The sequence below is a fragment of the Biomphalaria glabrata genome, chromosome 7, assembly GCF_947242115.1.
Source record: "Biomphalaria glabrata chromosome 7, xgBioGlab47.1, whole genome shotgun sequence".
Classification (NCBI taxonomy): Eukaryota; Metazoa; Mollusca; class Gastropoda; family Planorbidae; genus Biomphalaria; species Biomphalaria glabrata.
In genome coordinates this window covers 42,080,402-42,095,017 of record NC_074717.1, presented here as the reverse complement: position 1 = coordinate 42,095,017, position 14,616 = coordinate 42,080,402, and the positions used below count along the sequence as shown (strand labels likewise).

Genomic DNA, 14,616 nt, shown 5'->3' with positions numbered 1-14,616 from the left:
ACTTAGAGCCGCGAAAACATTCTTTACAATTGTGTTACTGACGGAGAAGGCTCACTAGGAAAAAATAAATCATACCCCCCACATCAAAAATATACATATATTTTGTCTTGCTAAAGGGGAAATACTTGTGCATCATTTCCATCGTACAATATATGCATGGAAAACAGGTGACCATAAGTGTCTCCCATCACCAGACCAAAGGATCACAAGTGCTTTAAGAACTCTTCACTAACGAAGCATGTTTCCGCTTAAAATTGTAATAAGAAATAAAATAGTTTCAAAAATCGGATAACTTAGATTGCCGACTAGCTTTAAACCACCAATTAGATAATCATGTATAGATTTTATTCTTTAGGTTTTACCGCTATGAAATTGAACGAAATCAAAAGGCATTAGATGTCTCCAATATTTCCTAGATTTTTAAAGTTCTGAACCGTAGCTACCTCGACGTTGTTAGACTTGTTTACGCCACGACCAGTTCACTGTAGGACAATTAATACACACACGAGCTGTAACTAATGACGGCCTCTTAGGCTGACCCGGAACGGACGCGTTACCTTTTGATGCCGCGTCCACTAGATTAGTTCCGGTCTTTTTGCTGGCGAAACTTTTTTACATGATCCATTTCACGGAGTCCTCGCTGCTCTTTTAGTCTCGCTACCAGAAAAATATTCAGAAAAGAGGGACATTTGGGTTAAAGGGAACTTAGGCTATTGCGTTACATAGTAATATTGAAATGACTACGCCCCCCCCCTTTTTTTTTTTGTTTTTGAAGTTACCTAATATCGGATGTTAAGTCATCGCTGACAAAGTAATTTTAATTACTTAAAAAAACAGAAATACTAGGAAGTTGGTTTATAAAATAAAGAATGTGGTGAAAAGATGCTACTTCCTAGAGAGTAGGTTTGATTTCTTTTCTGAGGATAATGCCTTGGATTAGACAGTTTTTGTCTTATGCACGTATTCTTGTATCTGCTATCGATTGGACTGAGGGCGGGAATTGTTCAAGGGCGCGTGGGAATCTACTGACCTACTGGACAGTAAGTCTGTGTCTACTTAAGTCTAAACTTTTGACATCTTGCTATGACCTAGTCTTTTTTTTTTTTTGGCCCAGTATTTCATACCACCCCCCACACACCAAATCCTTTGAAAGTGAAAGTATCACAGAAAACTCTTTTTAAAACAATTTGATAGTAAACAAAATATTGAGTTAAAACTTTAAAATACAAAAACACGACCTAGAAAGTCAAGAATATTCCCCCATCCCAAACCTTGCCAGCAATAGGGCAGATAAAGTTAAGTTCAAGTTAAGATCATCTGTTGTTGTTTTTTTCTCCTACGATAAACGAGCAGGATGTCATGTGGTCAGCACAATGACCAACCACCTACACTTTCCCCAGCTAAAGTCAAGTACCCATTAGAGTAAGGCGGACTCATGGGCGCCCAAAGAATCCGGAAATTCAAAATCCCAGTCTTCACCGAGATTCGATCCTACGAGCCCAGGTTCGGAAGTTAAGTGCTTAACCACTCAGCCACCGCGACCCCAGAAAGACATAAAAGTTTTAGGCATATTTCTAGCTCGATATTAGATAAGAGATAAAAGTTCATCCGTCCTAACGCCATTAGGGTATGTATAGGGTTTCCTGAATCAGACAATAAAACCATTGACTTTGTAAACTCGTTTGTTAAGTAAACTGTTTTACATGCTTTGGATGTTCCTTCAGAGTTGAAGATAATTTACTCCCTAGTCCAAAACCTCCCTCAAAACGATGTGGGATGGCAGCGGGCAGGGTATGAAACCTGGACCATTGAGACGACCAAACATTAGTCTAGCGCGCATACCTCACCACCAAGCAGACTTCAGAGTTAAGTCCTCAATAAACATGCACGACTAGATAAACACCTGGATACCTGTATTGTACAATATATCTGTGAATGAACTACTTTTAAATTTATATGAAGGACATCTCTTATACTACAAGCTATAACGTTAGTTCAAAATCTATCAGTGCACGTTAAAGATATATTCATATTTGAAGCACTGTAGGATTTGTGTACCTATACTGACGTTTAATTACCAGCACACGATGACTTCCTGACCACGGGCACAACTTTTTGGATCTATCACAAGGTCCTCATGGTTTGCAAAGACTTTTCTTCAGGGAACAGTACCAGGACAAAGAAGAAGAGGCAGACAGAGAAAGCGATGGGAAGACAACATGAAAGAAAGGATGGGCGTGTTGTTTTAAAAGGGATTCTATCTAAGGTAAAAGACAAGATTGGAGAAAGAAGGTCGACAGATCATATGTGATGCCCCCAAGGGTTCATCAAACTAAGGGATAGGTGAAGATGAATGAAAGAATTTGGAAAATTACCATCTTTTGTTTTGATTGCAAATTTCGTCCTTTATGGCATTGAATATAGTGGTTAGGTATTTGTTTGTAAAATGTTTTACATGTTTCGGATGTTCCTTCAGAGTTGAAGATAGTTACTTCGTGGCCCAAACCTCCCGCAGGACGACGGGGGATGGGAGCGGGAAGGGTTGGAACCCGGGACCATCGATAAGTCCGAACGACAGTCCAGCGCGCAAACAGCACGACCAGGCAGCCATATTTGTCAGAATAATCTGTTGCATAGTCTTATAAACCATTGTTTATACACTACAATCAGATCCGTGCTGTAGTTTAACCTAAGACTCTAAATACGACATATTATTGTTTACATTGTTTACTGATGACGACATTAATTGACAAATGTGAAGTGAGATGGTGAGTTTGAATATCTGATTTCTGAAGTACAACAGTACAAAGCGATATTAGAATGCGTCGATTTGAAACAACGCCAAACAGATGTACTTGGAGCGTCTAGATACAGACAATCAATTGACCAGGTTATTTATTCTGTGTTGGGTTTGTTTATATCTGGCACCTAGTCTTTGCGCATCTGAACTGCGCAGATCATGGGCACCATGACATTCTCACGGATGACCTTTCGAAACAGGTGCCAGAAAAACTCTGTGCTAAATTGCAATGCACCACTCTGGAGCACCTGTGTTCTAAGGATTGACAGTTAATTGACTTTTATGGTTTTGTGCTGTTGCATTTAAAATATTTTATAGTTCTATAGCCACAAACCCAGTAATAAACCCAGAAAAATGTATACGTAATCGAAAGTAATCGTTTTAAAGCAGGCACTGTTTTGGGTTATTTGAAGTATTTTTAAAAACTATCAGCTCAATCCTTGTTTAAGAATATTCGATGTTATTGAATTCTAATTGTTTTATTGGAGTTTCCCTGACTACGACATAGAAGAAGCACTGCTTATTGTTAAAGTCGATGGATCTAAATAAGCTAATTCACCTGGCTAAACTGACTCTACATTGGTTATTGGTTAATGGCGTTTTTCACCCTTACACTACATCAGCAATCTTTTAGCTCTGTGGAAGTGTAATCATAACTACATACTGTTTACACAACGTTACTTGTTATGATATAGTACTAAATAGAACTAAAACAAAACATATTACAAATACTTATAAAAAAAACACAAACTTTTTTCTAAGGGTAAAACTCCACATTTACAGTTACATATATCAATACTGTAACTATTATTTCCCTTTTCTTTATCAAACAAAATTAATAAACAACCACTATTTAATGAACTTTTTTTTCTATTCATTTTTTGTTAGTAACAATCAACAATTGTACAAGGCTTTAGCTTGATCTGAAAATTGGATAACGTTTTAAAATTTTGCCAGACAGACAGACAGACAGAGTCAATTGATATAAGGTTTATAATAAAATTCTCTTCACCATTAACAATTGCATAGCTAGATAGGAGATTGCATTTGAATCTTGAACATTCATCTGCCCTGTCATCTGCTATCAAGCTAGTCCAGGTTGACGTTGTCAATGTTAAGTGTGTGGCTGTTGCGTTGAGAGTGTAAACTGAACTAACGGAACGCAACTCCATTCTTCTCGAGTGAGGAACAGCTGATCCTGATTAAAACATCTTCGTGCAGTGAGTCTAACCGATCAGTCTTCTTACATGTTGATTGCTAAATAAATAACTTTTAAAAAAAAAAATAATTCTTTTGTAAAGCGAGTTCTTCATCTCAAGCTCAGTGCACTCTGGTAAACTTTCTTATGATGATATCGGGGGGGGGGGGGAGGATTAGGGAGAAGGTTGCCATGTTGCGGAAGGGCTCTCATCAGACATCACTGGGCTTTTTTTTTGTATAGATAAGTTCATATTTTCTTAGAAATCTAGGGTAGACCTTTATTAAGAAAAACGTAAATTTTTTGTTAATCAAATCCTACTGAATGAATCTGATGGTTAGACTTTAATTTCTCATTCTATTTGTTTCTTATAATTCTTCACTATTGCAGTGAGTCTTTTCAGTGAGCTTTGAACAATCCAGTTCTTCTATTGACTGTCCAGCTAGTTATTTATACACAAGACAGTGTGCAAAATTGTAAATGTACTTCTATATATTTATTTCAATTCTATACTGAATATAAAGAAACAATGGAGTCGACTGCGGTGATTCTCGCTATGCATGTGTTCAAAATTAAAATACCGAATCAAATTTTTAATTTTAAAATGATTATGTTTTGAAAAAATTATAAAGGTTAAAACAGAATTCTCAATTTCTGGCCAATAGGGTATGTTGTTTTTTTCTTCAAAAATATGCGGAGAAGGTCAAATTTATAGGAAAATCGTTACTGGCCTTTAATGAAATACCCATCCAGAGAGTGTTTATCTACACTGAACCCATGATGTTAGTAGAAGAAATTCGAAACCAAAAAAATTGTAATCGGAAAAATTATCTTTAATAAAGGGAAGAAAATGCATAAGTATCAGTTTTAAGCAGTCAAAATATTTATTTCATAATGCAATAAGTTTATGTATAAATAAACATTTATGTATGCTCTGAGTATAGGGGATAGGGAAGCAGTTCAACGATCATTTATGACTTCCGGTGTACACTGCAATATTCTGTGTTGACTTGTTCATAGGCTTCTAATTCAAGTGGAACATACAAAGTCAATGGCTTTGTAAAGCTATAAATAGCTGCTAACAATTGGAACTCAGAGGAAGATAACACGTGTTGAATTCATCCAAAATAGTTTTGCTGGGTTAGAAAAGGAAACTTGACAGGGAGCTGGTACAAAACAAAAATTATAATTGATCAGCATAAGCTGCATAGGCGTTTTGTTTTGTTTTGATAAGTTGATTACGCCCTAGCCCAAACTCTTTCAGGGCCGTAGGACGACATGCGTAGGCATCGAGCTAGTTGGAACTTAAGACCATGGTGATCACGGCCCCAAACAGACCAAATGTTTAGTTCTATAAAGGAAAATGAGTCTCAAGTCATTCGAATTGCATGCTATAGGTGTAAGATACATGTATAGAGATCTGTCCACAAAAGGTCAACTGTTTCTAATAAATAATATCCTCTGAACAATGAATGGGAAAGGTACAGACATGTAAGCATACTAGATGGGTGCTCTAATTATTTGAAACGTTTGACTTCACTGTTGTTTAAATAGTGTTTGACCTTATTTCTTCCCCTGTAAGAAATTGAAAGTCATCGAGTGAAAAAAAAGATTTTTTTTTCCCTTCTACTTAATGATTAGGTAACAATGCTGTTAGCTAGTAGAACAGTATTGTGTAAATTTGTGTTGAGTGTAACAGTGTTACCTAGCCTGGTTTCTCTGTTACCTGCCCTTTACAGGTTAATTCTAAGTTAGGTCTAGACTTTTGATATCTTTATACTGCTTGTAATATACGCATCTATCTATCTATCTATCTATCTATCTATCTATCTATCTATCTATCTATCTATCTATCTAACTCAGTTTCTCTCCCTCTCTATCTATTTCTTTTTTTTCTGTCTCTTTCTCTCTTTCTCACTCTCTCTTTTACTCTCTTTTTTCTTTTTCTCTTTTTTTCTTTCTTTGTTTCTCTCTCTCTTTTCCTCTCTTTTTCTCTCTTTCTTCCTTTCTCTTTTTCTCTTTTTTTTTCTCTCACCCCCTCTCTCTCTCTTTCTTGATCTCTTTCTCTCTCATTCTCTTCTCTTCTTTCCTAACTTTTCTCTCGCCTTTCCCTTCCCCTCTATTCTCTTCACCCTCCCCTCTCTCTCTCTCTCTGTCTTTCTCTCTCCCTCTCTCTCTCTCTCTCTCTCTCTCTCTCTAGTTTAAATTGACCTTGTTCTCTTAGGTCTGCCAGCATTAGTCATAAAAAGTAAACAATGATACTCTATGTGTAGTGTAGCCGTTAGAAAATTAAACCTTTTCCTAGGGTTTGGGTTAATTATCATAGTGTTATACAATCTATACAAGTCGTAGTGGATAGCACTATAGATAATACTTTACCTCTTAACCTTTACCTATCCCTTAGTCTGTTGGACCTTTGGGGCACCATGCAAGATTCGTCGACCGTCTTTCTCCATTCCTCGCTGTCTTTTGCATTAGTTAGAACCTTTTTCAATGGCAGGCCCGTCCATTCTTTTATGTTGTCCTCCCATCGTTTTCGCTGTCTGCCTCTTCTTCTTTTTCCTGATACTGTTTCCTGAAAGGAAGGTCTTTGCGAGCCCCCAAGATCTTGTAATATGGCCATAGATAATACTTGCGTCTTGTTAAAAAGTTAATCAAAACAAATTTAGTCTGTGTGTGACTTTTTAAGTGTACGTGTACCTGTGTGTTTGTATGTGTGTGCGTGTGCTTTGTTAGTGTGCTGTTTGTGTTTGTTCTTGCGTTGGTGTGTGCATGTGTATATGAGTGTATGTGTTTAAGTTTGGTTCTAGTTAAAATAATTGTTGAACTAAAAAACCCGAATTAGAGTCTATTGTGATTCTTCTGGAGATCAGTTATTGTAAGATCCGTGTACAGGCCAGTACACATTGAGTGTACATATGTCACAAAGGTACACTGTCTGAATATGCATGTGTCACAAAGATCTACCTGTAATCTGGATCTACATTTTACACTACCTTTGTAAACTCGGGGTTAGTAGTGAGGAAATTGACAAACTCAAGTCGTAGTCATGGCGAGGGACCGGGACGGGTGTGTGTGTGTGCAGGGGGGGGGGACATCATTTTACTTTGTGTTTGTGGGTTGGGAAGGGTGAGTGGAGAATGAGAGAGTAAAAAGAGACCGGGAAAGAGATACAAAAAGTGAAGAGAAAACAAAGAGTCTAGTAATTTCACAATCGACTTCATCAATGTCTTCATTTGTTATTAATTTGAAAATTGAAAAAAAAAAAAGAAATCAAGCTTAAGCATTCCTCCATTTTACTGTTAAGAAAACGATTTTAAAATGGTGAAAGTTTTAATGATTAAACATACAGGCACTGGCGTTAAACTTCATTTATGATACACATGTGTAATTGATCATAAGAGAAACAGCTTATTCTTCGCTCTACACACACAACACAGTCTCAAACAGTCATTTGCATATCTAAATACATATAATGATATAGGCAGCATATTACTACTCCACATCTTTTCTATTGTGTGTATATATATATAGTCACTCATAAAGCGAAATGATGAAAATTAAAAAAGAAGAAATCTTACAAAAAGCGAAATGTAGGTATCTATCTGACAACTTGATTATCAGTTGACGATGGTTATAAAAATATATTTAACCTATGAATGACCAGTTTTAAAAGATTTAAAGAACCAACATGCACCCCAGCCCCCATAACATTTAATTGAAAATACCGGTATTACTCTATCACTCTAGGAGAAAGATGGTGTTGAAACCTACATCAATACGCAGGCACACCCTCGTCCAACAGCACAAACATCACCGTCGGACTACTTGGGTTCAGTTTATCTGATGTTCATCTCTTTTTTAATGTTCAACAATGAGGTTCAACGAACTTGAATTATGAATGTTAAATCGTCACTAAACGAAGAAGTGACGTCACGTGATCTAAGAACGACCTGCTGTCCTTGTGTAAACTTCCCCCCCAGGTGAATTATCACATAATTTAAGGTTGATGTATAGATCCTATCTTTCGCTATCACGATGTCAGTTTCGTGCGTTATGAATATTAACAAGGGAATGGGGTGTTATCTTTAAATCAGTGCATCCATTCGACTCCATGCTACGCACTTCATTTTATTTCATCTACTGTAATAAACAAAAAGAAATGTAGATGTTGCTGTAGGAGGCGTGGTGGTACAGCGCTTGGCTTCCAAACCGGGGTCCCGGGTTCGAATCCTCGTGAAGATTTGGATTTTTAATTTCAAGATCTTTGGGCGCCTCTGAGTCCGTCCAGCTCTAATGGGTACCTGACATTACACATGGCACCCTCGTAAACCGTGGGCCACAGAATCAGATGACCTTTACATCATCTGCTCTATAGATCGCAAGGTCTGAAAGGGGAACTTTACTTTAGATATTACTATAAGCTAGAAGGCAACTCAACAAAACGATCTATAATTACTAGTTTAATAATATAATTAAGTCGAATCCAGTCAGACATCTTTTATGGACAACTCGCGACAGGCTTCAGAAAAACTGTTTGCTCCCACCTCTGATATGTGGATGCAATCAAACTGGGAACTCAAAGCAGTGGCCATTAATGTTGCCCTAGACTGGGCCCCTGACCGCACTTTGTGCAGACAGATGGTGAAAAAGAAATCTATGAAGCTTTGGCCTTAACTCTTGAAATAAAGTGTACCAGACTAATAAAAGATTGGCTCTTCTACAACCAAAGCGAATCTTATCTTCTTATCTTATATAATACAGACGTTACTTCAAAAAAGAAGATGATTACGTCCTACGCGTCATGCATTTAGTCATGCATATTAACCAATGACTTAAATTCTGCCAAGTCACTGGTTTTCCTGGCTAGCTCAGGCAACTAGAATGACAGCTTAACCTGAGTTACATGTGGACGCGGGGAGTGTCTCTTGAGAATAGGGCTCAACAGTCACGTGAAAAAGTGACGAGATGAACCACAGTCGTTTCATGACTTAAGGAGACCAACAGTATAATTAACAATTAATTTAAGAAATTGCCAACAATCATAAACAGAAGTATTTGATTCTATGGTGTTTTTTTTTATGCCTTCAGCTTCAATGATCAATCACCCACCATAACATAACATCCACCATAACATTCTAATTAACTTCTCGAATCCTAGGTCATTGTGATCAGCAACGCTGAGTCCGCGGACCCCAGTTTGAGAACCACTGATCTAGCGGTATAAATGTAACTATTTTTAAACCTGGTGATCCCACATGGATGTTTTTAGAGGAAAAAGATTTCATTATAAATCTACATAAAGGGGCGATCTTTGTCAAATTTATAAAACTCCTGATGTACGCACGAAAGCAGTGGAGTTTAAAATTCTATTCACTTAGCTATAGTAGTAGATGTAGTGGACTGGATAACAATGGCCTGATTCTTGGTTCTTTGAGACTCTTCCTCGTGACACTCTGAACAATGAAGCCACTAGTTCTGCTAGCAGTAGATCTGCATTCTATCTGCCTACAAATTACGTCGACAGCATATAATCAAACTATTGTATACTGCCGCTTATGCTGTGTCCTAGTCACGTGATTCCTATTGAAAACTTGAGACCTTGGGGACTCGGAGGACGTGAGAAAAAAAATGCGAGTTGACACAATAGTTGAAAGTTTTAGTTTAGATCCTGCACCTGTCAAATACTAGAATTCACTGGCATTGTGCTACAGTTAGTTTAGGTGTATTAATGATACTGTGCCTCGCTAGATCGAGTTATTTCAATATCCAGGGGTTATAACTACGAAGAGCATGGTGCCAGAATATCCGCTGTGTTGACAGCAGCAGACTCATTGGCTGGCTTGTCCACGTTCATAGAATGCCAGTAGGTCGACTTCCACAAGACATTCTGTATGGCGATCTAATAGAAGGCGGGAGAGCCACTGGTCGTCCACTTTTACGGATACAGATGTATGCAAATGCGACATGAAGCTCTTTGAAAAGTAGCACTGGATAGATTCACATGGAGAGAGAGCATAAGAGAAGGGTCTCGGATTGCAGATGACATACACAACAGAAGCAGAAAGAAGGGTGAAAATGAAACGGCGCATGGCGATTGCATATGCCCAATCTGTGACCGCAGTTGTGTATCAAGGATTGGCCTCTTTAGTCACACAAGAAGTTGCAAAGGAAAAATATCGTCCCTCGAGACGTAAAATGCCACAGATAATTTAATCTATTATAGAATTGCGGCAAAATGTGAAGCATTGTCTGTGCCAACTTTAAGATGATGCTGGTGCAATATTGAGTTAATAGTAACATTACATCGAAAAAATATATAATATGTTTTAAATTACACGTTGATCATAATTGTTATTGTAAAAAAGAATTAGAAGAGCGGCTTTGCAAGCATCCATTAAATTGGGCTCCGCGATAACTGGACCTATTCTTTACTTCTTCAGACGATTTCCTTAAGTAAGTAAGTTCTTATCAAAATAAAGATGTGCATTACATCTTTGCCTCTTTCTCCGTCAGCGAGTTGTACCGTGCATATTTCAAACTAAGAAGTCATCGATACAAACTAAGAAGCCATCGGTACTAAGAAGCCATCAGGACAAACTAAGAAGCCATTAGTACAAACTAAGAAGCCATCGGTACTAAGAAGCCATCGGTACAAACTAAGAAGCCATCGGTACAAACTAAGAGCCTATCGGGACAAACTAAGAAGCCATCGGGACAAACTAAGAAGCCATCGGGACAAACTAAGAAGCCATCGGTACAAACTAAGAAGTCTTCGGTACAAACTAAGAAGCCATCGGTACAAACCAAGAAGCCATCGGGACAAACTAAGAAGCCGTCGGGACAAACTAAGAAGCCATCGGTACAAACTAAGAAGCCGTCGGGACAAACTAAGAAGCCGTGGAGACAAACTAAGAAGCCGTCGGGACAAACTAAGAAGCCATCGGTACAAACTAAGAAGCCATCGGTAAAAACTAATAAGCCGTGGAGACAAACTAAGAAGCTATCGGTAAAAGCTAATAAGCCGTGGAGACAAACTAAAAAGCCATCGGTAAAAACTAATAAGCCGTGGAGACAAACTAAAAAGCCATCGGTAAAAACTAATAAGCCGTGGAGACAAACTAAGAAGCTATCGGTAAAAACTAATAAGCCGTGGAGACAAACTAAGAAGCTATCGGTAAAAACTAATAAGCCGTGGAGACAAACTAAATAGCCATCGGTACAAACCAAGAAGCCATCGAGACAATCTAAGAAACCATCGGGACAACTATCACTAAGTAAATGCAAAACATCCAGGTAGCGATGTCATGTGTTCATCTGATTGAAACGAATGCCACCAGAACATCTGTTTAACGCTTGATTAAATCACAGCGGCATTGTTCTATCTGGAAGTGAGCTGGCGCGTTCAGAATGTATAATAGTTCATGGTTGATTGATGAAGGCCAAAACTCTAACACTTAACAGACTTGGAGACAAGCTCTGCCAGTAACTAACTCCATCATTCCAGTTCATCTCGACCTCAAGTGTTTGTTTTTTTCTTAATATCATGGTGATAATATTTTCTGTAATGAGTCTCAGAATAAATGCAGCTCTCACATCTAATTAGTTTACAAAGTCCGAATCTTATTCAGCGTGTCCAGTCCAAACAGTCTTGGACTAATGGACTCAAAACTAGAGCAGTGAACAAATCAATATTCTAACTTGGGATGAAAAAAAAATCATTTCTATAATTTCTGTCATTATAATTGTTACTATTACCGTTACATTTCATTTGTATTATCGATTTTATGCGTTTGTATCACATCAATACAATGTCTTCCTCAGAGATGTCTCAGAGGTTCGTGTCCCTCGGTTCGATCAGCTAATGGATCCTTCCTGCCCGAGAAATAATCTTTCCTAGTAAAGTTTGTCTTTTTAAATGGAATAGCCACTGTTGATTCTGTGACAAATCATTCGTCTGTCCATCTGTTCATAGTTTTAAATTCATAGCTTCTGATATTTGTGCTAAATAATAAGTTAATAACTAACATTTTTACGTGCATTGGTTACTTAAGTTAGTAAAACATCCAGTAGGGATTCCGATGATGGATGGAAAGGGTCTTATCCAGCATACTGGCGTGTACAAGGAGCTTTTCACCTCAAGTCTAGTGTGAAGATTCCATGATGCCACGACCATAAACATAAAAGGGTGGGTCGCATCTGAGTTTATAAAAAAAACACAAACTCTCTTTTTTATATTCATAACCTATTCTATATAGCTAATTACATATTTTCATTGTGAATTGTGTTCGTTTTTTTTTTTATTTCATCTTTTTAACTATTTGATCACTTTTCTGTTGAAAAGTTAAACGATACGGTCCGCAATCACCCGCCCCTCCCTACTACTCCACTTGACGTCCTTACCTATGAATTTTTTAAAACGTCGGCCAAGTTCATTTCGGTATTCACATCAATATTAACCGCTTCATATTCGATGCTTAATTACTCATTAAATTATTAAGATAGGATGAACGTTGTGTCGAATTCTCCAACAGTGAATCAGTTTAAGTGTTTCCAATTTCCAAAGAAACTTATAAATAATATCCGTATAGGCAACTCATGTAAATGACAATCGTTTTGATACAAGCCTCCAACATTAGGTCTGTTACATTGTTTTTTAAATTGCAAGAATGGCCACCATTATTATGTAAATACTGAAGACTTAAACCAGCGTCATAGAGGTTCTTACTATTGGCGATGTATCTCCTTATGTACACCGACAAGGTGACCTTCACGTCCTGTTGTCATAAATTAGGTCAAGTCTAAAAGCACTTTGACCTTTATTCACTTTTTTTTTTTTTAATTTAATTGTTCACCGAAATTTTCTGTATTACAGAACTAAGTTTCCCCGCAAAGAAAAAAAAGTGTTTTTATACAGAATTGTGAGGAAAACCAGTGGGAGAGGGTTGAGGGAGGTATTGTATAGTTTACACTGACACGTCACTGATAAGCGGGCTTTCATAAGTAGGACACAACGTCAATGTCGCAATGTCAAGTTTACAGAGAACAACAGTCTTAGCTCTTGTTTAAAAGCTCATACAAATATTTATCAAATCAGATTTCAATGCGGCGCTTATATAAGGCATTGGCTTCGAGCCCAAACATTAAAGATGAATGAATATTAAAGATGAATGAATATTAAAGATGAATGAATATTAAAGATGAATGAATATTAAAGATGAATGAATATTAAAGATGAATGAATATTAAAGATGAATGAATATTAAAGATGAATGCAGTGGCAAAGCAAACACAGGTGCGTCTTGCGTATTTGGCCGCATCTGATGCAAAAAATAATAATTTTCTCCGCCAGGGGTCTATTTAAGTTTTCTCTTCGTCATCGACCAGGGCGTTTCTTGGCCCCCTAATGTGTGTCCTGCTGCATTCGTGAGACATTGATCATTGTTTAAAAAAAATAACAAAGAACATTTATTCTGATTGGAGGCGTGGTGGATGAGTGGTATAGAGTTTGGCTTCCTTAAACTAGGTCCCGGGTTCGAATCCTGGTGAACCTGGGATTTTTAATTTCGGGATCTTTGGGTCCACCCAGCTCCAATGGGTACCTGAGATTAGTAGGGGAAAAGTAAAGGCGGTTGGTCGTTGTGCTGGCCACATGACACCCTCGTTAACCGTAGGCCACAGAAACAGATGACCTTTAAATCAACTGCCTTATTGACCACAAGGTCTGAAAGAAGATCTTTACTTTTTACTTTTTTAATTCTGATTAAAAAAACGATGAGATTGTAGAGTTAAAACATGACTCTATTTTTCTAGATACAACATATTTCTTAGACACTGAACGAAATGTTTTATGAACCAATAAAAAAATGTGTAAATAGAAAGCAAATACCCCCCCCCCTTTCCTTTTCCAAAGCAATTAAAAAAGTCAGATTATTTAAAAAAAAAAGAAGAAAATATTTAAGAAATAAGAAATTTGATAAAGATTTAAATATATTTGGTATATAAGATATTTCAGAAAGTACATGCGCACTGTTTACACACACATACACACACACACACATGCTTGCACATACACACACACGCGCACATACGAAAAAGCAGTAGCCGAAAGAAAGTGGCAAGGTCACGCTTCATTGTCCACGCTGACTCGCGACTTCAAGCTTCGGCAATAAATCTTGACCTCAGGTCAACCCTCAGGCCACTCTGGTTCTCCCTGCATGACAGAATACTAGTGGACGAAGTGGACGTGGCCTGAGGGGGGAAAGAAAGCTAAAATAAAACTGCGGGGCTAGTGGGGAAGGTGTGTTTGCATGGGTGAGTGTGTGTGTGTGTGCGCGTGTGTATGGGGGGGAGGGAGAGGGAGGCTACGATATTTTCCACTCCTCTGAAGTGAAGACTTACGAAACATAAACTTTCACTTGAAATAGGAAATTAAAACGGCAGAGGCGGCGAATGTGAATTCTTGTGAATAGGTTTTTTTAATGGCATAATGCACCGCAACCCTGATTGCTATGTCAGTTTGACTTACTTTGTAGATTGTTATATTTATTTTTTTATTTTTTACAAAGCTTATATCAAACTAAATCCGTCTGTCTATCTGTCCATCTGGGTACAAATT

The 14,616-nt window shown here is 37.7% G+C and overlaps 1 protein-coding gene across 3 annotated transcripts in view; it reads left to right on the top strand.

Moving 5' to 3' along the window:
• LOC106062110 (carbonic anhydrase-like) overlaps positions 1–14,616 on the top strand; it is a 126,415-nt gene that overhangs the window by 30,799 nt on the left and 81,000 nt on the right. The window contains exon 1 of one of the 3 annotated variants that reach the window (XM_056034728.1): positions 898–1,040. The exons of the other annotated variants lie outside the window; for them this stretch is intronic. Coding sequence (XP_055890703.1) covers positions 927–1,040 — 114 coding nt within the window. The 5' untranslated portion in view covers positions 898–926. Of the gene's footprint in view, positions 1–897; positions 1,041–14,616 lie in introns of those variants that run through there. 3 annotated transcript variants of the gene reach the window in all.